General features: G+C 43.5%; 1 protein-coding gene across 2 annotated transcripts in view; it reads right to left on the bottom strand.

The window, feature by feature from the left end:
- Positions 1 to 7,406: 7,406 nt before the first annotated feature.
- TTI1 (TELO2 interacting protein 1) overlaps positions 7,407 to 25,477 on the bottom strand; it is a 47,668-nt gene continuing 29,597 nt past the window's right edge. The window contains exon 8 of one of the 2 annotated variants that reach the window (XM_043989817.1): positions 7,407 to 8,253. In XM_043989817.1, the coding sequence (XP_043845752.1) occupies positions 8,067 to 8,253 (187 nt within the window). In that variant the 3' untranslated portion in view covers positions 7,407 to 8,066. The other variant, XM_043989818.1, reaches the window with a different exon arrangement.

The raw sequence follows: 25,477 nt of genomic DNA on the forward strand, positions 1-25,477 counted from the left end.
GTTAAGTGACTTGCCCAGGGTCACACAGCTAGTAAGTGTTAAGTGTCTGAGGCTGGATTTGAATTCAGGTCCTCCTGAATCCAGGGCCAGTGCTCTATCCACTGCGCCATCTAGCTGCCCCTCCCAAACCTCTTTTTAACAAGGGTCCAGCCATTTCTTCATTCCCCACTTAGCTGCCCTCCTTTGCACTGGACTCCATCATGCCCCTGTGGGACTGGATACCTTCCCCCTCCCCTCCCCCATGCTTTTCAGCTTCTTTTTGGGCCATCTTCCCTCATTCACTTATAAGTACCTCCAGGACAGGGAATCTCTCTCTCTCTCTGTCTCTTTGTCTCTCTCTCTCTCCCTCCTTCCCCCTCTCTCTGTGTCTGTCTCCCTCTCTATGTCTCTCTCTCTATGTCTGTCTCTCTCCCTCTCTCGATCTCTCTCTGTCTCTTTGTGTCTCTGTCTCTGATATTTGTAATCCTAGCACTTAGCACAGTGCCTGTGTGAGATTTAAAATAGGATATATGAGCATTAAACTCCCCCTTTTAACTTTTCCCTTATATACCTCCCAGACCACTAAGAAAAAGAAGCCTATGAGCTTTAATCAGTGAGGGATTAGTTTTTATTGTTTGGGAATTAATTAGACAACAAAAGGTGATACCAATTAGGGAAATAGGAAAGTAGAAATACAAATGAATAATCTTAGATCTAAGCTTAGTCTATATTCCTTTATAAAACTCACCGAATCCCAAACTGCCTGCCAGGCCGAGAACCAGCACTGAACACCAAACACATGCGTTGCCACGGCTAAGCTGAAAAGCCAAAAAGACCGAACTTCCGTTCCACCTTCAGTTTTAAACTGGCTGCGGGAAGTTCAGAAGTTCGTTGTGGACTCCACCCCAAAAGGGAGGTCCTTCAAAAGCCACTTCAGTAGCATGCGCTCAACTCTCAAATGGTTCGGCTAAAACTTCCGGTTTTTTACCACACCTGGCACATAGTAGGTGCTTAATAAATGTTTATTGTTTGACTGACCTTCACTTGGAGGTTGCTGGTTAGCATCTGGGCTCTGCCACCTATTGTCTGCATGACCTTGAACAATCATTCCCCCTCTCTGGGCCTCTGCTTCTTCATCTATTAAAGGAAACAATTGGATTAGCTAGATGCAAATGTCCCCAGAGGTTGAATGATACACCCAGGGTCACATAGTGAGCAGACAGGACTAAAATAATAGATTATTAGCTTTAGAGCTGGCAGGGACCTTAGTGGCTATCTAGTCCACCCTCTTAATTTTTTTTTTTAAGTGAGGCAATTGGGATTAAGTGACTTGTCCAGGGTCACACAGCTAGTAAGTGTCAAGTGTCTGAGGCCGGATTTGAACTCAGGTCCTCCTGAATCCAGGGCCGGTGCTCTATCCACTGTGTCACCTAGCTGCCCCCACCCCCTTAATTTTACAGATGAGGAAACTGAGGACCAGATGGACTAGAGACTTGCCCAGGTAGGTTTTGAACACAGGTCTTTCTGACATGTCTCTTGATGACTAATCCAGGCTTCTTTTCATTATGCCAGACTCCTCGCTGAGTGTAAGGGGCAAGAGGGTGAAGAAAATGACATAGGAAGCAGAGCAGCTGCTGAAGTCAGTCCCTTCTTACACTGCTCTCACAAGAAGCAAATGTGTATTTCCTGCAATTCCTTTCTCTCCTTCCCCTCTATAAGACCCTTCAGAAGTGGTTTAGACACTTAAGACTAGGATTTTAGAGCTAGGAGGGAAGTCCGAGGTCACATAGTGTACCCCACTCATTTTACTGGTGAAGAAACCGAGGCCCAGAGAGAGGAAATAACTTATCTAAGGTCACACATGTAATAAGTAGCAGAGTCAGGATTCAAGGCCTGCACACATGGGAGGGAACTGGAAGATACGAGATTTCAGATTGAAAGAAGCAGGTTGGGGCCCATGAGCTGTTGTACACAAAGAAAGCAAATTGTGTGTGTGTGTGTGTGTGTGTGTAGGGGATGGAGGGGTAGGGGGTTGGGGGTAGTGGTGGTGGGGGGGGGGAATGGAGGGGGAGAGACTATCCCTCCTGAAGCTCATGAAAGGACAGAGTCCATCAGTGACTCCTTGACCCCCCTCCTGCTGAAGAATCAGCAAGCTACAGACATGATGGTATTGTGGCGGAAGGAGGCATTTTTTTTTTCATAAATGGTTTATGCTGAAAGCCTTGATGGAAGCAAGGCACTGTTCTTTCTATGAGTCTGCTTTGTACTCTAGGTAAAACTGTCGGAAAAGGTAGAACAGCTCCTAATCTACGAGATGATTCCTGTGGGAAATCAAGCAGCTTTTCAGGCGTAATTTGAAAAGTCACTGCCTCCACGCTCTCCAAACTTCTGCAGTGGGGGTGAGGGAACGGGGGCGTTGTGGGGAGAGGGAGAGAAAGAAGCCATTTATAAAGCAATCAGCCCTTTGACTGATTCCACTATCGTTCAGAATTATTAACTGAAATTTGGCCTTTATTCTGCCCTCCTGAGGGAAGGCAATGCTGGCACTTTGCTTCCAATCAAGCCCAGCACAGAGGACAGGAGGGACACGTGGCATTCAAGAATGGACCCTGCATTGTTTGGCGTAGGCGAGGACCTCAGCAGGAATTGTGGGCATCGGTCTTAAAGCCTCTCGGTTCTCAGCAACGATCCAAAGAAAGGATCATGAGTACCTTTAGCTTGATGTAATGGAAAGGATGATGGACTTAGTGTCACAAGAGACCTGGGTTTGAAGATTAGCCCTTATTCTTACTACCTGTATGTGATCTTGGGCAAGCTGCTTAATTTCTCTGAACCTCAGTCTCTTTATCTGCAAAATTGGGATAATCATATTCATGCCACCTGCTTCAGTGTTGTAAAGAAAGCAGTTTATAAAAAGAAAAGGTAATAGAAATGAGCTATTAAAAATTCTCTTTAACAAGCACGGGGTTTTGCCACTTATTCTAGCTATGTGAGGTCTGCATTGATCTGTATTAAGCACCTACTATGCGCAAGCCCCTCTATTAGCTGCTGGGAATATGAAACCAAAACCAAAACAATCCTTACCCTCCAAAAATTTAACAACATCCTGGGCGGGGAGGAACTGTGTGTACAAAGTCGATATAAAATAGTCATTTTGGGGCTGGGATGGTGGGGAGATCAGGAGAGGTCTCTTGTAAGAGGTAGCCTTTGAGCTGAGTCTTGAAGGAAGCTTGGGATTCCTCAAGGTGAAGGGAAGAGGGGGATCATTCCAGGCACGGGGGACAGGCCATTTTGATTGTTAATTTCAAAGGGTACATTTTGATGCCTCATGAAATATATACTGTGGGGTAACCAAGTTTGGCATGACAAAAAATAGGTCTTTTCTCATTTTGGATCTCTGGGAAATAGTTTCATTGGTGGTCTTCAAGATCAAAGGATCTTGGAACCCCAGAGTCCCTGAGGTCATCTGTGTCTGAAAATGTGAATCCCCTCTATGACACACCCACCAACCTCCAATAACAAAGACCTCCCGAGGCAGCCCATTCTATTCTGGACAATTCTAGATGTTAAGAAGTTTTTTTCCTTATTATCAAACTGGAATCTGATTATATTTGATTCTAGTTTCTATCTATTCCTCTTAGGTAGCTAGGCGATGCAGTGGGTAGTCCTCTGGACTTGGGTTCAAAAAGACAAATTCAAATCTAGCTTCAGACACTTAGAGCTGTATAAGCCTGGGCAAGTCACTTAATTGCTACTTGCCTCAGTTTCCTCATCTGTAAAATGGGGATAATAGCACCTACCTCCCAGGATTGTTGTGAGGATAAAATATGTTTGTAAAGCACTTTACAAACCTTCGAATCCCATATAAATTCTCTTTACTGCATTATTATTATCTTCTATCTGTCTTATGTAGTCAAGAAGAAAAAAAGTCAAATTTCTCTCCCACCAAGCAGTTCTTCAGATATTTGAAGACACTATAACATCTACTAAATCTTCATCAGATAAAGGATCTCGAGGAGTCCGAACGTTCACCTGGTTGAACATTCCAAATCCCTTCCACCGACTGCATTGCAGCTCCTCTCATCATCTTGGTGTCAAGTGTCTGAGGCTGGATTTGAACTCAGGTCCTCCTGAATTGAAGGCCAGTGCTTTATCCACTGCGCCACCTAGCTGCCCCCCCCACAAAGCACTTTTTTTTTTTAAAGTGAGGCAATTGGGGTTAAGTGACTTGCCCAGGGTCACACAGCTAGTAAGTGTTAAGTGTCTAAGGCCGGGTTTGAACTCAGGTACTCCTGACTCCAGGGCCAGTGCTCTATCCACTGCGCCACCTAGCTGCCCCAGCAAAGCACTTTTTAAACCTTAAAGCTCTATGTAATTTCTAATCATTATTTTTATTGTTATTATTCTTTGATTCTCCCAGATCAAAGTGATCTCTTCTCAACTCTTCCCTCCATCCATTAGACTATAAGCCCTCTGGGAACAGTCTCTGCCATGTCATGCTTTTTAAAAGTTTGTTTGTTGTTGTTGTTTTTTTTAACGGGGCTTGGCACAGTGCCTTACACATGGAGAATTCTTAGCAAGGATTTGTTGAATTGAGGTTATAAATGCCATAAAGGCATGCTGACCCTCAAAAGTGTGCACCTCTGCCCATCACTCCCACCCTGATGCAGAGAACATGGCTGTGCATCTCTAAGTACCTAGAACACAACTGAATGAATGGCTAGGGCTTCTGGTACATTTTAAAGTATTGCTGAAACTTGTATCAGAGGAATACTTCAAATCTGCACCAGAGGAAATGATGGATTTGTGAAGCCTCAATTTACAAGAACAGATGAGTTAACTGGACAGGTTCAAAATTAAACCTGCATGAAAACAATAATCAGAGAAGCATTCTGATTAGATTAAAAAAAAATCAACTGCAACAATTTGCTCCAGGGAATCACAGAGCAACTCAGGTTATTTTAACTCTTTAACACCAGGACTGGTTTTTGGTATTAATTATACGTCCAACTAGTTCTTCATTAGGCATGTGGGGCAGGTTGTTCATTTGGGAGTTTACCCAGTGTGAATGTGTGCTGGTTTCCCTTGCTTCCCAGGGAATATCTGGCTCCATTCCCATACCCAGGTACTCTGGGAATGAAAACAAATTTGAACCTCTGGCAATGAAAAAAAAGAGGAATGTCAACCTTTCTCTTCTCTACTCGCCTGTGCCCTTCCCTCTCGCACCCCACTTCCCCAATCAGCACAGAATATTAGAGCTAGAATTCACTTTAAATAATGTCTAGGAGTCCAAGGTCATATAGCTAGTGAGCAGCAGAACTGGGACACAGTCTAAACCCTTAGTTTCTTAGAATCATAATATGGCATTTTCGAGCTAGAAGCCTCTTGAAAGATCTCTCACTTAACCAAGGCAACAATGAAGGCCCTGAGAAAAGTGATTTGAGCAAAGTCACACCCTGGGGGGCACAGCTGGGATGAGAACTAGGTCTACAGTTGCTCAGTCCAGTGCTTCTCCTATTGACACTTCAGAGATAGAGAAGCTAGATCCCTCTTTGCCAGGGGCTGTGGATCTCTGGATATGCTCCCATGGGTGGCCAAGGTGCCGTCATAGAAACCATAGGAAACCTTTCCAGGATCAGAGACTTTGCAGGGCATTCTTGGGGTGACTATATTCTTAGGGTGGGGATTCCTGTGGCCTTGAGAAAGAATGATGCTCAAGTTTTGGGTGGGAGACAAGGGACGCCAAGAGAAAGGAGGAAGAGAATGAGGGAGGTTCTGCCAGGATGACTGAGCAGTTGTGACAGTGAGCTATGAAGTCAACAGCTCCTCTCCCCATTTTCCCCAAACTACAGTGCTGGGAACATTCGCACCCAGAATTTAAATCTCAGTTCCTTTCTTCAGCAGCATCTCTTAGACAAGCTAGAATAGGAGAGGTCACCCTAGCTTCAAATTCTATTACAGCCATCTATATCTTGTTTGAATGTTTATCCTTGTTCCTATGTGACCGGATACTGCTCATAAATTACATGTCCATTAACAGTGATTTTTAAAAGTTTATCATTTTGAGGGTCAAGGTTAAAAGAAGGGAAGCTAGAACATAGGAAATCTCCCCAGTTTTACTCTGGCAAGGGAGGAAGTGGATCAGAGAAGGAATTAACTGAGAGGAATCAGCATCGGAAAGGGATGGGATAACATGTTGTGGTGGTCTTCTAGTGCCTCTGAGAAACGCTGCTCATACATCCTGTCTCCTACTCCCATATCCCACACTTCAAAACCAGACAGGCAGGAGCTGAGGAAAGCAGGACAAAGAGATGGATATACGAGGATGATAATGCAAATGAAAGACAACAAGGCAGCTGGACTCATTTTAATCACAATGGCTGATCCAGATTTAAAGGGACAGATGAAGGATACCTCCCTTTTCTCAGGAGAGGTAGACTATGGGTGCAGGATGTTATATATATTGTCAGACATGGGTGCTTTGCCAGTTTTGCTTAACAATTTTTGTTCAGGGGCAGCTAGATGGTGCAGTGGATAGAGCACCAGCCCTGGAGTCAAGAGGACCTGAGTTCAAATCCGGCCTGACACTTAACACTTACTGGCTGTATGACCCTGGGCAAGTCATTTAACCCCAATTGCCTCACCCCCCCCCAAAAAAAAATTTAGATTAACAATTTTTCTTCATTATAGGGAGGGCTCAATGAATGGAAAAAAACCCAAAACATTTATTAAGTGCTTACTTGTGCCAAGCAGTATGTTAAACACGTGGGCAACTACAAGCAACAAAGATAGTCTTTGCCCTCGAGTTTACATTCTAATATGGAAAGACAACAACTATTGGGGGGGGGGGGGAGAGAGGTAGTGGCCAGAGAGGGAATGTTTTAGTAGTACTAGTTTGATTACTGCTTTCTGAGCTAGGGTTGGAAGTAGGAATGGTGAGAAGGGTACATGTGCATTGACAAGACATGGAGAAAGCTGTGGATCTGGCTCCAGATGTGAATGCTTGCCAATCAGAAGCCTGGGTTTTTAGGGCAGGAGCTTGGCGGGGTCAGAAGGGGGCTAGGACACAGGGCTTATGGCTGCTGCTATTGCTGCAGCTGGGTGGGTAGGGTATGCTGGGAAATGAATGTGCTGTTTTATTTTATTTATTTTTTACTAAAGAGGCAGCAATAAAATATTTTAAAATGTTTCAATCCCAAACCCTCCCGATTTTTTTTTTATGTTTTTCATTGTTAGGGAATTATTTTTTCCTTTGTACCACCTTTCCACCTTGGCAAACTATGTTCAGTCTTCTTCAACCCACTTAACAAGGTGAAAAAGCATTATTTCCAGTCCTCCTAAAACATACCTAAATGTCTGTACTGTGGGGTTTTTTGAGTCACTTGGTTAAAAAGCAGGCTTCAAAGTGTGAATGATTATAACATCTTTATTGTGGATCCAAAGTGCTGAAAAACAAAACCAACAGGTTCAGTGTCACTATTTAGGTGGAAAGAAAAGGAGATGTTTTCCACATCTATGTAATGGAAAGTCAGTATCCTCTGTCACTTTCATGGATTCAATACTTGAACAAAGCATTCAAGAACACAAAAATGCAGGAAGGAGAAAGCAGGTCGTTTTGTCCTTGCCAGATGTTAAACGAACAAACCAAGCCCTCTGAAGTGGGGCAGTCCAGTCTGTGGCGTGCTCCTGGAATGTGGCTCAGCCCAATGACTGAGGTGTATCAAGGAGTTAAATTGTTGAGAGATGCTTGACAATGTCATTTGAAAACACAAGGTGTAAAATATAAATAACAGTCAGCTATTTTGCTTCAATCCAATTTCTGAGCAGTTGTGTGATCGATCAATTTATAAATCGATGGGCCATCTCATCCCCCCCATCTCCCCCCACTTCATGTTCTTCTCTCTGAAGGCTGCCTCTGGGCTGCCACTCTCAGGGTCCAATGGCTCAGGGGCAGAAGAGATGGCTAGCACTGGGAGAGCATGTAGCCTTTCATGCCCCCAAGGGTGCTGGGGAAAGGCAGTCAGTCAGCAGCTGGCACTGATGTGTCATTCGGGAAGCAGGAAGCTTGGCCTCCCAGAGGGAGCCCCTCAGCCCTGCAGCTCAGCCAGCAGGAGGAGCACATTGTCAGTGTATTCTGTCCTGGGCTTGGCCATCCCGCTCAAGCTCACTGGGTGGAGGCTGGGGTGTGGGGGCTCATACAGAAGAGGGCAGTGAAGTTCGTTCAGAATGAACCATGTCGTGTCTGGATCTACCTTCATCAAATGGAGGAAGACGCTGTGGAGACATGCACAATGGAGTGAGGGGGAGAGAAGAATGAAGGGGAAAGGGAGGAGGGGACGTTTGCTTTTTGCCCAAGAGAATATTTACTGGGCTACTCCAAAGGACTCTGATAACAATGTCAAATTGCTTCTGACAGCATAACAAATACACTGAAGTTCATTAAGCGGGGCCATTAAGATGGTTCCTAAGCCCAATGGAGATTCAGCTAAACAGTTTCATGTCTATTGGCAAAGAGGAAAAAAAGTCATTAGTCTAAGCAGAACAATATTGACATCAAACAAGCTCCTGGCAAATAATTGGTCTAGTCCTAGGGTGTAAAGGAGATTTCAAAAAGAAGAAAAATGACAAGGCACACACTTTATTATGGGCAGAGAAAAGGTAGCTGAACAGGGAACCCTTAAGAATAGGCCCAGTCAGCGACAATAAAGGCTTAAAAATAATGTGTGATACAATGCCTCCGATTCTATCAGGGAGAAGGCTGGAATGGCATTAACTCTTTCGGCTCCCTGAGGGCCAGTTAGTAAATATTTCTTCTTAGCTGTTACAGTTTCCTATTTGTCTAGAATGTAGGTTCCCCTCTCCCCAGCTGAAGAATCCCTTCTCTAGGACATCAGACCCACAGCATCCCCCAATCCTTCTCAGGGTCATAAAGGGCTTCTTGATAACCACTGGGTGGGATTATTGGGGCTACTGCTGCAGTGTGCTCAGCTCTGGTTGGAGACATACCACCCCCAGGATCTTCTCAGTCTGGACAGGGACAAGACACCAAGGTCACTTTGATAAGACAACTGCCTGCTTCTAGAAGTCCTTCACACTTCAAAACTACATCAGGTCTTAGGGTTCTTTCTGGACTGCAGACTGTGGGTCAATGCCCCTTTCCCCTCTCTGCTCTGTCTCTTATTTCATGCTACTTACCTCTACATCTAGTCAAAGAGGATGACTTGATGCTCCCCGATCTTGTCTTGTCCTCATCCACCTTTGTTCAATTGTGGCCCCCTCCCCCCATGCTTGGGGAAAATTCTTTCCACTAGCTTTAGCTCAAAATACTTTAAGACTAGGTTCAGGGGGGCAGCTAGGTGGTGCAGTGGATAAAGCACTGGCTCTTGATTCAGGAGGAGGACCTGAGTTCAAATACAGCCTCAGACACTTGACACTTACTAGCTGTGTGACCCTGGGCAAGTCACTTAACCCCAATTGCCCAGCACACACACACAAAAAAACACAAAACAAAAACCCCCCAAACAAACAAACAAAGACTAGGTTCAGGTGCCTTCTCCTCCTTGAGGACTTCCTTGATTTCCCCAACTAGAAATTATTCCTTCCTCTTTGAACTTTTCTACTTGTCATCTCATATGCATTTAAGAATATTCTAGTATATTATTTGTGTATGTGCATATTACCCAGATTACACCATACATGCACAGCCCACTAACCCTGCACACTTGTACATACATTTAGGACAGGTCCAGCAGATGGTCACTGAGCTGGGCCCAGAACTGAATAAGGGACAGAGAGTGAACTAGATTGCATTTGGGAAACTGCATATTCATTTTAATGATTCTAAGTTGCTCCACACTACAAAAGCCCTTTTTGTAACACCAGTCTTTTGCAAGTGGCATTATAGGGCTACAAATCCCAGTCCATTCTGATCTCCGAAAAATCAAACTTACAAGTCACCCAGAGGGTAATGGAGAGATATATGGCAAATGTAAATAAGGTGCAGCAAGTTACCAGTGCTGATGTATGTATGAGAAAGGGCATAAAAGCTACCATCAAGGAAGTGTCCGACAGGAAAAGGAGGTGGAGCAGTCATGCACTGAGAATGAGGAATAACCGACTGACAGCTTGAATGATGCACTAATATCTAGGAAATATTAAAAGGATCAGAGAATGTCTCCAGTGTGGTGGGTAGCTCCTTTATGGAGGCTTTTTCCAAAGACATGGACAAGAAGTGCACAAGAGGAGAAGGCATGGATGACTTGAGATCTGATACATCATGGATTCAATGAAGTACTGAATGAAGTGTACATGCTTCATTTGTAACCTCCTTGAGGGTAAGGACTATGTCATTTTTTCATTCTTCTATCCTCAATGCTTTGTACATAGTTAAGTACTCTGTTCAATAAACATTTATTAAGTATCTACTGTGTTCGGAGCCCTCTCTTCAGTGCTGCACAAAGTTTAGATCAGACATGGCCCCTGACTTTCTAGATTTCAATACACGTCCACTGAATGAACCAATGTTCTCTACCTTATTTGGGAATCACCAGCCATGCCACAGACAAACAAATAGTGGAAAAACTCTGAGGATCCAGGCATTAACTATATAGAAGTGGGCAACCACAGGCAAAGGTGTAGTTGTAGAGTTCGGCTTTGTCCACTAATCACTCAACCAACAAACATTTATTAAATACCTACTATATACCAAGTATTGTGTCAGGTGCTAAAGATACAAATACAAGAACTGAAACAATTCCTACACTCAAGGAGCTTATATACTAGAGGAATAAGAAGTCACTCCTGATGTTAGACAGAAGTCTTAGAGATGGGATTCTCTGCTCAGTTAACTAGGCTCAACCCTAAGCCTCCTAGACCCATTCTGCTGGGCTTCCCAAGAAGTCTGCCCTCTACTTAATTATGCTTTGTTTCTACCCCCCCCCCAGGCTGAAACACTGGTGGGCACAGTTGTCTTAGCTCACCAAGCTGTCAGAGAGGCAAGTCACTGTTGTTTGGGTCTCCAGGATTGGCCTGACCCCCGAGGGCTTCATTCTCTCAGGCCTCTAAGCCCCGGATTTAATAGCTATCGCCAGCCATTTCTTGTAACCTCTCTTAGCCACTCATCTTCAGACTCTTTTACTCTCCTGTTCTCTAGGGCTCCTGCTCTCTCATTCCCCCTCTCAGGTTGTTCATTGTTCTTTACTCCTTTTCCATATACTCTCACCCTCCAAGGCTTGGGGGGGGGGGAAGGGGGAGAGGAGAACAACCAGGTCTGTTTAATCAACCTGCTAAGAAAGAGCTAAGCAATCTTCTAGCTTAAAGGTTTCCCTATCATGAAAGAACATTTACAGCACTTTCATTTACATAAACCAAGGATCAAGTAGAAGTCTTATCTGTGGCATATCCAGGAAGAATAGACCCAATGAAGGCTTTTTATCTTATTGCTCTTTATCCAAAAAGAAAAAGGCCACTTCCTCTATAAAGATTTCACTGATCCCTAAGATGAGTAAACACTGTCCCTTTGGAGGCCACATAGTATTGATTGATAATAACCTGTCCTATACCCCTCTGGGGCAGGTATCTAATAGGACATTATAGTTACCTGGGACTGTGGCCTCCCCCAGTAGACAGTAAGCTCCTTGTGGACAGAGACTAATTCTATCTCCCCATGGCTAGTGCATGTATCTTGAACTGAATATTAGATCAAACTTCTATTAGGCAAGGGTCTATTAACGGAAATAGCATACCATGTTTTAATATAAGTATGCCTTGCTCTACAGGAAAAGAATGCCTATTCCTGAAAAGTTTCACGCACTGTTTAAAAAAACAGAGCTAGCTATTTAAAGAAACCCTGCTGTGGATCTTTTTGCAATGCAAATAGCCTCTCTCTGAATTTAACAGTTTTGTCACTTCAGATGGTCATATCCTAGGCTTTCTACCACAAATGAAGATTCAGAAACCCAAAATTTGGATCCTGGCTTTGCTATTAACTGTGTGACCTTAAGTGAGGCCTTCTACCTTTCTGAGGTAACCATCAAATGAAACAGTTATACTAAGATTCTTTTTAAGGAGACTTCAGTGGATAGAGCACTGGGCCTGGAGTCAGGAAGACTCCTGTTCTTGAGTTCAAATCTGGCCTCAGATACTTACTGGCTATGTGACCCTGGGCAAGTCACTTAACTGCCTCAGTCTTCTCATCTGTAAAGTGAGCTGGAGAAGGAAATGGCAAACCACTCCAGTAACTTTGCCAAGAAAACCCCAAATGGGGCCATGAAGAGTTGGATACAACTGAAAAATGATTCAACAGCAACTCCTCCCCTTCCACCCCATTATTCTGAGGTGACTCAAATCTTGTTCTTAAAAATTTTCTGCAAAGATGTAATTCCTTGCCAAAATTCTTCTATTCTTTATGGTGTTCTTGAGTAACAAACACAATACCTGCATTATAAGGAAAGAAGTCTATCCCCTTATCACTGAGCACATTGGGGCCCTTCATGATTACCTTCTTGAACAAAACCCTTTTAATTTAATGGTTTCTGTGTGTGTGTGTGTTTAGGGTAATGAGGGTTAAGTGACTTGCCCAGGGTCACACAGCTAATAAGTGTCAAGTGTCTGAGGCCAGATTTGAACTCAGGTTCTACTGAATCCAGGGATGGTGCTTCATCCACTGTGCCACCTAGCTGCTCCCTAATTTAATGGTTTCTAAATGAAAATCTTTCTGAAGCATATCCTATACCCTTGGGATTCTTGAACATGGTTTAGCACCTCCTTCCCTTTTCTTTGAGAGGGGAGAGAGGCTAGACCTGTGATCTCACTGGCATAAGCTCTGTGGTGAGCAAATTCTCTCTACTAATGTAGACTGGCAACTTCTAGTCGTAAGAGTTTCCTGTGGCTTTGAGAAGTTAAGCAACTTGCTGAGGATCACAGCCAGTGGGAGTCAGAGGGGGACCCTAAGGCAGGTCATCCTGAATGCAAGGCTGGCTTTCTAACCCATTTCTGTGAACTGCAAAGACAGGGCCAGGGAGCACTACAACCCTCAGGTTCTAATGCTGGTTGTGGGGCTGTGGCACCAGGCATCTAGGATTCCAGTTTCTGGATCTGATTTCTATCCTTCATTTTCAGGCCATCTGTCAGCTGCCACTCTTTGCTGCTCACTGCTACCTCCTTTTTTTCTATTCTGCTGCTTCTAATTTGTCAGCTTAAAAATGAGATAATATGCTCAGAGAACTGTTTGCAAAATGAAAACAGCCTTTGACAAAATTGCAGGGGGCAAGTCTTGCTGCCCCTGCACTCAATTTCCTATTTATTGATTACCTATGTCTATTTAACTCCTTTTGATGGCCCTACTTTTTCTAAAACACGGTGTTCTTATCCTGGCATTTAACATTTATAAATAACACTGTAAGGTTCCCAAAGTACTGTATAAATATTATCTTATTTTCTCCTCACAGCAATCCTGGAAAATAGGTGCTATTATTATCTCCATTTTATAGGTGAGCAAACGGAGGCAGATGGAGGTGAAGTGACTTGCCTAAGGTCACAAAGCTAGTGTCTGAGGTCAGGACTGAATTGAGGTCTCCCTGACTGCAGGTCCAGTATGCTGTCCTCCTGTCAGGGAAGGGCATGCTCTCACAAGTCCTGCATATGATATTCACAGTAACTTGGAGCTAGTGGGGACCTTGCAGATCATTTACTCCAGGCTCCTCTTGCTACAAATAGAAAAATGGAAACTCGAAGAGGGAAACAGGCTTGTCCACGGTCACAGAATCCATTAGAGGTGGAGTCAGGTAGGCTAAAGTAGGCCTGACTCCTAACCCATGCACTAGGTCCACTAGTCGTCTCAGAAATATCTATATTTCAAGAGGACCACAGGGAGAGGGCATTAATTAGCACCAAGGAATGAATCATACATAAAGTGTTGTATACCACAGCATCCTAAGATTTAGGCTGGAAGGGCCCTTAGAGATCCTCTTAGAGAAGCTTCTCATTTTACAGTTAAGAAAACTGAGACCCAGAAAAGAGAAATGACTCGCTCAAATTACTTGCTAGTGAAGTAGCAGAATCAGAGGCAAACACAGGTCTTTTGATTACACATCCCATGTTCTTTTCACAACATCAAATGGGGGATATTTAGGGGACAGAGAGGAGAAGGCCTTCTCAGAAGACTTTAGACTGTATTTTATGCGGGCAACTGTCTAAAAAGCTAATCCTCAAGGCCCACCTGCTTAGAACGCTCTCTTCCACCTTCTTTAAATGCTGTATTTTTCTCAAAGCCCAGTTTAAGAACCATCTGTTCTATGAAGCCTTCTCTAACTAATCCCACCTCACATATGCTACCTCCCCCTTCTCTGAATTCTACAGCATTTATACGCTGTACCAAGCCATAGTGTCTCACAACATTGTTTAATGTGTCAAGTATGTTCACCATTTTCTTCCACAAAGAGAGAATTAAGCTGGGGGGCAGACCATTGTTTACACTTCTTTCTATTGAACTTTAAAGCCCAGGGACAATTTCAGCAGGCACCAATGGGTAGTGAGGGAAGATGGCATTCTAGGAACAGAGAGGCTGTAAACAAGAGCAAAACGATACAGATGATGACAATCGATCCAGTCTGGGTAAAATGTAGGCCATGTGGAAAGGAGGACTGCAAGAAGGGGATGAAGAAGTGGGATGAGGCAGGATTGGGAATGGCCTTGAAAGTCAGACAGAGGACTCAAATGTAGGTAGCAGGAAACCATGAGATGTCTACCAAATGAAGCCAACACAAAGGCAGTGTAAACAGCACTTGGGCACCAGGAGAGTGGGCTTCAGTTGTACAACATACTACATGGTCTGAGGCAAATCACTTCACTTTCTTTACCTTCAGTTTCCTTCTCCATAAAATGGAGGAAAGGGTTTTAGACTTGGTTTCTAAAGTCCTTTCCAACTCAGTCTGTATTCTAAGGTCATTCACAGCTCTGGTATTTTGTATTGTATGTCCCCTCCAGCTCTGACAATCTGTATTCCAAAGTCCTCCCCAGTTCTGATGGTCTTCACTTTAAGGCTCCTTCTAACTTGGACATTCTGTAGTGTGCATATGCCAATGTAGCAGTGGAAAGAGATGGGGCTTCTTTGAGGAAGTCTTGGCCTGTTTTGTGCTTAAACGATTTAAGCTTTCTTTGCTTGGGATAATCCCATGTTTATAACCTTGGCAGTGGTTGCTGGAGAAGTGATTAGGATATTCTAATTCATCGTTTCCACTTCATCGCAGAAAGAAGGCGGCCCGCGTGGGAGACAATTTTTGTTTAAAAACAAAAATATCTTTGATAATTAGAGTGGCAAGGGAAATGAGGAAACACGCACCCAAAATGGGAAACAGATTTCTATTTACACGTGATGCGCTTGACTGTTTTCCCTAGTGCCAAAGACTCTGAGAATGCAAATGGTTTCATCTGATTCTGTTTCCTTAAAGAAGTGGCACAATTTCTCAGGCTGGAGCACAGAGTACTCCCAGCTGCAATGAACATTTTTATTTGGCCAACAGTGACTTGTGCTTGCACCGGATGAAAGCCAATCTGGTCTTGGTCCCAGTTTAGTCAAAGTTTTTTCCTGCATGAAGCTGATCAAATCTAATCCAATCCAACAAGCATTTATTAAGCTTCGACTATGTGCAAAGCAAGGTGCTAGGGATACAAAGACCAAACAGAAATAGTCCCTGCCTTCAAGGAGAGGGGACAAAATATGTACAGAGAAGATGACAGTGTGAGGAAGGAGCACTCCGTCCCTCCATGGGGACCAGGAAAGGCTTTCTGGAGGTGGCATAGAACTGAGTCTTGAAGCTAGGAATTCCTACCCGCCCAAAACAAAAACAACCCCCCCCCCCAATCCAACACCCCCTCAAATCCCAAACAACCTGTACCATCCTATTTTTTTTAAAACTAAGAAAAGTCTGTTTTTTCTTCTTCCCCTCCCCCATCAACAAACCAAACAAAACCCTGGCAACAAATGCATAGTCAAGCAAAACCAATTCCCCCTCTGGCCACATCTCTGTCAATAGGTAAGCAGAATGGGCAACTAGGGATTCCCAGAGGCGTGAGTGAGGTAGGAGGCATTCTGGTTTGGAGGTGGAGATGACATCTTGAACTCAAAGCAAGGCAAAGAGGCTGGTTTGTCTGAAGCACGTGTGAAGAAGGACAGTGATGAGCGATAAGCCTGAATGGTTAGGCTGCAATCAGACTATGAAAGCCTTTAAATGACGTGATGAGAAGTTTGTATTTTAGCCCTTGGGTAAAACAGGGAGCCACCGAAGGCCCTTGAAGAGGGGAGTGGTCCAGTTAGACTTGTGCACTGTGCCCACAGCTGTGGAGGATGGATCAGAGGAGAAAATACCTGGAAGTCAGGTGGCTGTTATGATGAGGGAGGGGGAAGTAAGGAGGGACTGGACTGGGGCAATGACTCTGTGAGCAGAAAGAAAGGGACAAATCGGTATCTTGTGCAGGTGGAACTACCGCTTCTTTAAAATGTCTGCTCCTTGAGTCCCTTCTACCATACTTGATGGGGTACTGCTCCCCAGCTAGAGAGGTAATGATCTTCTGCTCTGACCTCACCTACAGCTTTGATCTTCACCTAGATAATGCATTTAACTTTGATGATCTGTCTGTGGGTTATATTCCCCCATGAGGCTTCAAGCTGCCCAAGAACAAGGAGCGCATCTTATTCGGACTGTTCTTCCATAGGATCTTGAATAGTATTCTGCACCCTGTAGCTGAATCTAGAAATGGCTGCTAGATAACCAAGTGAAAAAGCAACAGAGATCCACATGTGCTCTGCCCTGTAAACCCCCTGCACCTCAAGTCAAAAGTTAGCACAGGGAGAATAAAGTGTTAGTGAAAGGTAACTCTGGCCTGGTGAGCAAAAGCAATGCCGGCGGGCAATACAATTGCCAAGTGCTAGATAAAAATGACTTTTAAATATGTCATCTTTCACAATTAGTAGCAGCATGAAAGTGTTCCAAGCAAGGAAAACGGTGACCTAGATTCTAATTCACTCTGGTCACCAGCTGTGTGGCCTTGGTCATACCACTTAATTTGGCCAAGAGTCCCTCTCCTCCTGTTTCAGAAGTAATAATCCCTGTCCTGTCTGCTTCACAGGGTGGTCAGGAGCATGGTGCTTTACACACAGCAGGAACTTACAATCAAAGCCTGTTGTGTTGTATCTTGTGATAATGTAGGTAAAAGGGATTGGGTTTGTGATTTCATTAGTCTAGGGATCACACACATAAGGAAACTCCTTCTACCAATGCAGACTGGCACTGTCGGCAAGTTGGGAATCTCAGAGAGCTGCCAACAGCGCCAAGAGATTAAATGACTTGCCCACTGTCACAAAACCAATGTATATGTCAGAAGCAGGACTTCATCCTGGGTGTCCCTAACTTCAAGGCCAGTTCCCTAGCCATAGGCTACAATGCCTCTCAAAACATGAGAGGCATTCTGTAAAATATAAAGCACTGTCCTTTTTCTGCTTAAAAAAAAAAAGAGAGAGAGAAAAGAAAGAAATAAGGAATGATTATTACCATCACCCAACATTGGTACTAGTTTACCACAGAAAACTCTTAACTATACAGAAGAGAGCAAACATCTGTCTTCTGTTTTACTTGCAATTTCCATTGTATTGACTTGACCAGAGTACCAATACATGGCCAATGGATATATAATTTCATCTATTGGTAATAAACATATCTACACACACACACACACACACACACTCGTATGTGTATATGTATGTATGTATGTATGTATGTATGTATGTATGTATGTATGTATGTATGTATGTGTATATATACTTGCATCTTCATGGAAATGGAAGCTATTTGTGTGTGTACACATACATATATGCCATGGAGCCCATACATACACACATATGGGCTCCATGACATCTCATTTCTTTTGCTTTTCAGGCATATGGAGGAAAAGGTGGGGCTGGGACAAGGAATATTCAATATTCCCCTCTAGCTCCACATGTCTGAAAGTTTGAGATGGGATGGATCTTGTTTACCATGACAAGTCAGAACATCTGAATGTAAAATACTGTCAAAGTAAACACATATATAGGTGATCCCCAAAAGTCCAAGGGGCAGTATTAAGCATCAATAGTTATAATACAAGGAATATCTTGTATCGTCTCCACACTGACTATAATGTTAAAAATATGGGCTACATTTTTCCCTACCAAAAGCTGGGTTGTATAAACTCTGAGGTCAGCTTTATAATTATTTTTTTCAGTGTCTAGTTACAAATACATTTTGCTTTAAAAGTGATTTCATTTTTTGGTGTGTAGTCTATATTCAGAATAATATGGTGTCCACAAGAGCCATATTTATACTTGGCTATGACTGGCTCCAAACTCAAAGGTTCGGTCTTTGTGAAAAAATGTCCCTGGGCAAAGAGGAGACCAGATCCCCAAACTGAAGTTCTTTTCTTCTTACAACTAGGTTTTGGTTGATCCTTTGACCCAGAAACATTTGATCCCTTTGTTCCTCTTCCTATCTACTCCCTGTCTCTGGGCCTCTGTCTCAAGTACATTAAGGAAAAGAAAAGGGTTGTCCCCACAAAGGGGAGGTGGACTGATGGTAGCAATAGAAAGCTAGAGAGGGCCAGTAAGCCGCTACTTACAGAGGTGCGGCCAGGAAAGCCTGAATAAAGGAGGTACAAGAGTAAGAGAAGGAAGAGCCCTAGGTGGGGCTGGATCAGGGGCAGGGCTGGGACAGTTGGCTCCCCTTTTGTCCGAGTTTGTTCCCTCACAGTCCTACTGGTCTTCCTCACTCTCCCCAACTTTAACCAGGAAGAGTGATTCCCAGTAATGAGACACCATAATGCTCTGCTGAGGCCTGCTTCATCATCAAATGCCTGTTGGTATATCCTGGGTGAGGAGAAGCCCATTCTACATAACTGTAAGCCAGAAGACAAAGAAGAAAAACCTGCTTTGAAGTAATCAGGTTAACGGCCTGGAAAATGTTCCAAATACATCTCTAGAAACAGAGCAGAAATGGCTTGTTGAACATTCCAAATGGCCAGTCCCACCTTTTTTCCAGCACAAAAAGAAACACTTTCAGAAATATATATATACTATTTAACTCCTAAACAAAATTTTTTCTCCTTTCCCCCAAGCCCAAATGGGTGGCTTGAGGGAGCACAGTTATCAAGAGATTATCTGGTCCCTGGAGTATCAGGAAGCACTCAGCTGTGTCTTGTGCTGCGTCATGTCCTGAGGCCAGTGATTATCTCTCAATAACCTGTAGGGCCATGTAGCTTAAATGATAACTTGACTTTAAAAAATTTAGAACTCGTTGTTAGGCAGTTTCTAAGCAACCTCTGTTTCCATGGCAAAGAATCCTGGTGTTTATACTGATTTTTCACTTAAAATGTGGTTTTATTGAATTTCACTTCATGCAGGCGGCCATTTCAGCACCCTTCAGCCCGGCCTGGCAATTGACAGGCATCTGTAAGTGCCCAATAAACTCCAATGGTCAAAGCAACTGGAGCAGCTGATTCCTTTGTAATCAAGCCTGACACTCCCCAAAAGACCAAGTCTCTCTTGTGCATTTGAAGTGAACAAACAAGTTTTTCTTTGCATGGAAGAGAGGGTGTTCCTTTTATCTGTGGGTCCCTTCTCGTGTCTTGGTGAAGCAAACCCAATGAGGGTTTGCCTCATGAATGAGTAAGAGAAAAATTCCCATGAGTTTTGAGTCCTCTGTCTAGACAACATCTGCTCAAAGAGGGCTCTAGAAAAATGTCAGCCAACTGTAGCTTGGCAAAGCTAAATCAACAGTAACTGAAACGCTCAGCTTCCAGTCTTTTGGGGTGACAGGCTACTCTCTCTATAGCAGTTATTTGCTTCAGAGAATCAACACACCCCATCTTTTTCTGGAATTATAAAATGCTCTTCTGAGCTGTCTAGGTGACACCAACAGATAAATGCATGCCACTGTGGTATTCGAGTCATAAGACTGTGAGAGGTGGAAGGGATCTTTAAGATCACCTAGTCCGAAGATTGCAGGCCAAACCCCTCATTTTACAGAGAGAGGAAGGGTCCAAGGTCACAGAGTAGATATCATCGATTGGGAGAATTTCTAGAGCTGGATTAGAGACGTTAGAGGTCTAAATCCAAAAGCTACCTGCCCACTTTCACTTACCCCAGTGGCAGCAGATTGAGGGCTCTAGCCCAAACAATTCCAAGAGCTGCCTACAGTGCTTTATTTTATGTAAACTAGACAGAGAAATTAAAGCCTCCTAGTCACTCGTACTCCAAAGGAACCACCTTACTGTTCTCCTTTTCTCTCTATATGCACAGAAGGTACAAATGAGGCAATGTGCTTCCTTCCAAACAAATGGATGCTTGAAGTGTCAGTGTGTCCTATGCAGCAAGCAGTGGCGTGCTTATACTCAGTTTCTATACCCAGTAATTTACTTTAATGAGCTGCGCTTCACTGGTTAACCAGTATTTAAAGCCTGTCCTCACTCACTATTCAATTGAGCTATCTTCCCCTGCATGAGGACATTTTTTCTTGGTTTCTAAAAATGTTGAAAACGGAGGATGATGAGATGAAGCAAGGATTCATCCTTCAAATATACTACCAATTACTTTCCTATCTATGCTTACTTGTTTAAAAAATATATGAGATGAGAAAAATCTCTTCCCCTTCTTTTGCTGCTCCAAAGACTACAGCTTCCACTATTGCATACTGGGTACTACACTAAGCTGGGATCATCAAATTCATTTCAACCTCCCAGGTTTTCAACAGAGACAAACCACAGACCCCGCAAAAGTGATTAAATTGCTACCCTGTGGCATGCCAGAGCTTTTGATGGATAACTGGAACCTCACTTTGTGCAGTCAGCAGAGCCACTAGGCTCAATCTACCACCACCTCTACCACCACCCTTCCTTCCTCCCTCCCTCTCCCCAATACACACCAACTTGGCTTCTCTATTGGCTAATGAAACATTCGATCCTGACAGGTCATCAATCACATGATGTAGCAGAGAATGCTAGTGAAAGGACTGGTAGCAACAGATTTGGGAAGCCTGTAGTCATTGCTTTCAGATTTTAAACCTGGCTCCCCACTTTTTTTTTTATTATTATTATCGGCACAGCAGATGTCTCTTATCTTTGACATTGAGACCATGCCCAAATTTGCCACAGGGAACAGTTCAGATCTGAGTATGTTTTCAGAACAATTGGCCTTGAAAAAAAAGCAAAAGAGTAATGCCTACTGAATGACAGCTAAAAGGAAAGCTAACTCTTTAGGTTTGGAGTTATTAACTATTAATCAAATGTCAAAGGGGCTGATGTTGGGGGCACTGGGGGAGAGGAGAGAAAGCTCTTATTTCCATGCAGGCTATAATCCCAGGTAGAAAATGGGTACAAATGACAAGTACAGTAAAACTGACCAACCCTGTCATGCTGGTTTCCAGTTTGAAAGCGTGAACTGCTTAATTTCAAGCTCAATTAAATGATTAACTCCCTCCATGACTCCTACTGTCTTTGGACATAACAGAACTCTGTGTGTATGTATAACAGGGCAAAGTTATGACTACAGGTATAAAATGAACACTCTTCAAGGGAGGCAGCTGGGCTAAATGTGTGGTCTTTAGGTGTTTGAAGGCACCTGCCTGGTGTTTGATGGATTATGATGTTACTTTGGTGTCCTACTGCTAGAAGGAAGGAGATCAGGGAGAAAAGTCAGCACACTACAGAACCTAGATCTAGGCTCCCAACACAATAGGAAGAGTAGTGATAGAAATGAATGAGACAGAGATGCACTATGGAGCTGAAACCTACTGTTCAGATTACAATAGAAGGAAGGAAGCTCACAACAAGAATCACAGATAAGCAAGTAAATCCTTAAGCTGTGTGACCACAAGTTAAAGAGGGCTTTTTAAAAGAGGCTAAGAGGGGGCTCATCTGGGATCTATACATTCTGCAGTCATTCTCAGCTCTTGCTTGGGGTTCCTCAGACATATCTTTTAAAGCACTGGTTCTCAGCCTTCAACTGTGATTCACATCAGAGTTGTGAAGAGCCTACAGAAGGGACAAGGTTTGCACTTGACTGTCCCAGACCAACATGGGCAGGAATCAGAGAGGCTTTTCCTGCAGTCACAGCCAGACTGACAAGAGTGGTGGTGGCACTGTAGCCTCAGACACAGCAGTCTATCACCAGCAGCCCCATACAATGGGTTGCTCCCATCAGCTTTGCTTTCTGCCTCCTTTTCTCCAAGGAACTGCTGGACAGGAGGGAAAAAAAAAAAGGGCTGGGATGCCTGGCACTCAAGTCCTACAAGTTAAAGGGCTACTTCTGAATTGTGCTAATCATTGTTACATTTGAATTTCTTGTTCACAAACAGATGCTACCTATTTTATTTCCCTTTTTAGGGTCAGAATGCTTCACTGGTGTCTAATTTATGGTCAGGATGAGAAAAGGTTGGGGGCTACTGTTTTAAAGCATGCTAATGGCTCAGTTTAAAAAATGTTATTTTAACCCAGTTCACTTCCCTGTCTTCATCTGCATACTGGCCTAAAGGTACAGTTTGGAATTAAAAGAAAATTTAGGACTTGCTTTTTTTCTGCCCAATTCCTCTCACCCTCTACCTCTCATGTGCCCTGTAGGAAAAGCTTGTCTGCCAGAAAGGCAAAGAACTGTGGAGGCACGTTGCATGCTGGGAGATGTCTCAAAGGCTTGGAAAGCCGCATGGGGATTCAAATCAGATAAGTTTGGCTCTATAATCTGCGGCAGTGGGCTTGGATGCTATGACCTGTTATTTTCAATCTAATGCTTACCCTGGGGATGCCAGCTTATTTATGGACCCATAGCATGCCAAGCCCTTACTCCCCACCCCCCAAATCATTTTCTTATTTGCTTATAGTTGAAATGATTTAGCTAGATAAACTTTTATGAGCTTCAATTGTCTTTTCTCTCCAGCTAACAGTGACACCTGGTGGCAAAACAAGGCATTACAATTCATTCTTCTCCCACTCCTGGATACCACTCCCAGCCCCTAGCACCAAGATTTATATCTAATCCTTCCCTGGCACATTCAGTAGATAAAAACACTAAACTGGAATGGCAGCCTCATTCTCACCATTTACAATTTCACTTATATCAACGAAGCCTTGATCAATTTCCATTTTCTGAGTTTACAGCTGGGTGTAAAAGATTGCCATGGAGGTTGTGTTTAATACAACAAATTAAAAAAAGGAAAAAAAAAAGCAAACAGTGGCCTGGCCATTCTGTAGAGTTCTAAAAGCAAAACACTAGAAAAGAAAAACACCAGAGGATGTAACTGCAGGCTGCCTAGGCCTTGAAGGCTTCCCTTGACCTTCAGCAGTTCCCTACTGCCTTGAGATGGGGTCAGAAAACTATGGCACACTGGGAACGTTATTTTAAAATTTTTAAAAATATTCTTAGCTTGACGGCCCTGGGCCTTACAAAAAATAGGCAGCTGGGGGCTAGATCTAGCCCTTGCTGTAGTCCCCCATCACAGAGGAAAGAAAAGAAATTTTTAAGCTTGATAGTTAAGGTTATCCACAATCTGATTCTACTTTTACAGTCTTATTTCATATTACTCCCCTCTACATCCTCTGTGTTCCAGGCAAATGAAATTAGCTTCTTCCTTCACATCTCTCCATCTCCCAGTTCCAGGCAGTCACAAACAACACCCTCTGTTCCTGGAAAGCACTCTTCCTAAGTTCTGCCTGTTAACATCTTTCACTTCTTTGAAGACCAAGCTAAAGGGTCACTTTCTTCACAAAACCCCTTCTGACCAGTCCAGACTAAGACATCCTCACCCACAGGCCTTCACATGGACTGTTCTTTGCTCCTATCACATTCTACTCTCCTTGTGTACCTGTTCCTCCTACACCTTTGCTCCCCCAGGAGTCTCTAAGCTCACAAAAGGCAGGAGAGGTGACATCTTGGCATCTCCAGTTCCCAGAACAGTATCTTGAACACAGTGCAAGGTTTTACTAAATGTCTGCCGAGTTGAAATCTGACAGAATTAGGAAGCACACAGCACCCAGAATGCTGTGTCTTACCATTCCATGCCAATATCAAACAGCAGGGTATATCCAGTGATTGGTCTTTGTTCATCTGCCAACCCAACACAGGTGGAGACAGTAACAAGCACCCTGCCAGAGGCTGTTCCTGACTGTTTCAGGCCCCTTTCCCAATTTCAGGTGATTCACTAATTTCCAAATCAACATGGTGGTCCCAGCTTCTGATACAGCGCAACACTACAATTTTTCTGAATTCAAAATTAGTTCACATCATCAGAAGTCTGAATGAAAAGCAATCAACCTTGTGCTCCCAACTACTTCCTAGTACCTCAAAAGCAGGTTCATCTGACTCTACTCTAAATGGAATCCTTGCTGATTAAACAAGGACCAGAATAACAATGCCAGGTGACATTTTTTACAGCACTGGGGGTGGGGGTGGGGTGGGTGGAGAAGAGAAGGCAAAGCAGGACTGTGATCTCCATTTTACAAATGAGGAAACAAGTTCAGGGAATTTCACTCACTTGTGGAAGGTCATGCAGCTCTAAGTGGTAAGAACCAAGGCCAGATCCTGGGCTCTGCTCAGTCCTTGCCAGCCCAAAGCCAAGTGGTTGGAATACATTTTTATACTTGTTTCATTCTTGTTTTCAACATGCCTTGAATACTAACTCATGAATGTAGGAAACTAAAGTCAGAGTTTAATTGCTTTTCAGTGTCAAAAAAGGAAATTGGAAATGAAATAACAAAATGTAAAAATCAACTTCTCTGATGGGTCTAAATGTGTGTTTTGGGGGGTGAAGGGGAAGGAGAATGTGTCTACGCATGCTGGGGAGCATATGTATGGGCTATAACTCTTTCATGTAAAAAGTAGGCAAAATAACATACCAGAGTAATTTATTAAGATCTTAACTTGTGCTTCTAATTAAAGCACAATAGGCTTTAGGGTCTCTTTCTATGGGAGGTTTTCTTTCATTCCTAGGGAAATTCCTACCAAATGAGGATGTCTGAAGAGAATTGAGTTTTCTAGAGAGTTCTCATTCTTGAGAAGCCAAGATTGATTCTAGGCCTAGGGGATGTGACAGGAAAAGGGACCGGGGAAAAAAAAATCTGGGAATACAAGAGAAAAATCACCAAGTGGAATAAACAAATTAAAAAAGATACTTCTTCCAGCTGGTACCTGATCACCCCCAATCGGAACCTAGCTCCTGGTTCCTCTGGGTACCTGGCTGGCTCTTGCCTTTGCTAGGATGTATGTTGCCCAAGAAGCAGCAATCAGGAGCTTTTCTCGCTGCTTTTCACTGCCCTTCGCACTGTGTTCTTGCCCTGTCAGGCTGGAGCTGAAATGCAGGGTCAGATATGCCCCACAGAGGCAGAGACCAGGCAGACCTGGATTTCCCAAGGCCCTAGTAGCCTGCCAAGTGAAGGCAGTTCTGGGGCAAAGGCTACCACTGGCTTTGAAAACAAAACAAAACAA

The sequence above is a fragment of the Dromiciops gliroides genome, chromosome 2, assembly GCF_019393635.1.
Source record: "Dromiciops gliroides isolate mDroGli1 chromosome 2, mDroGli1.pri, whole genome shotgun sequence".
Lineage (NCBI taxonomy): Eukaryota > Metazoa > Chordata > Mammalia > Microbiotheria > Microbiotheriidae > Dromiciops > Dromiciops gliroides.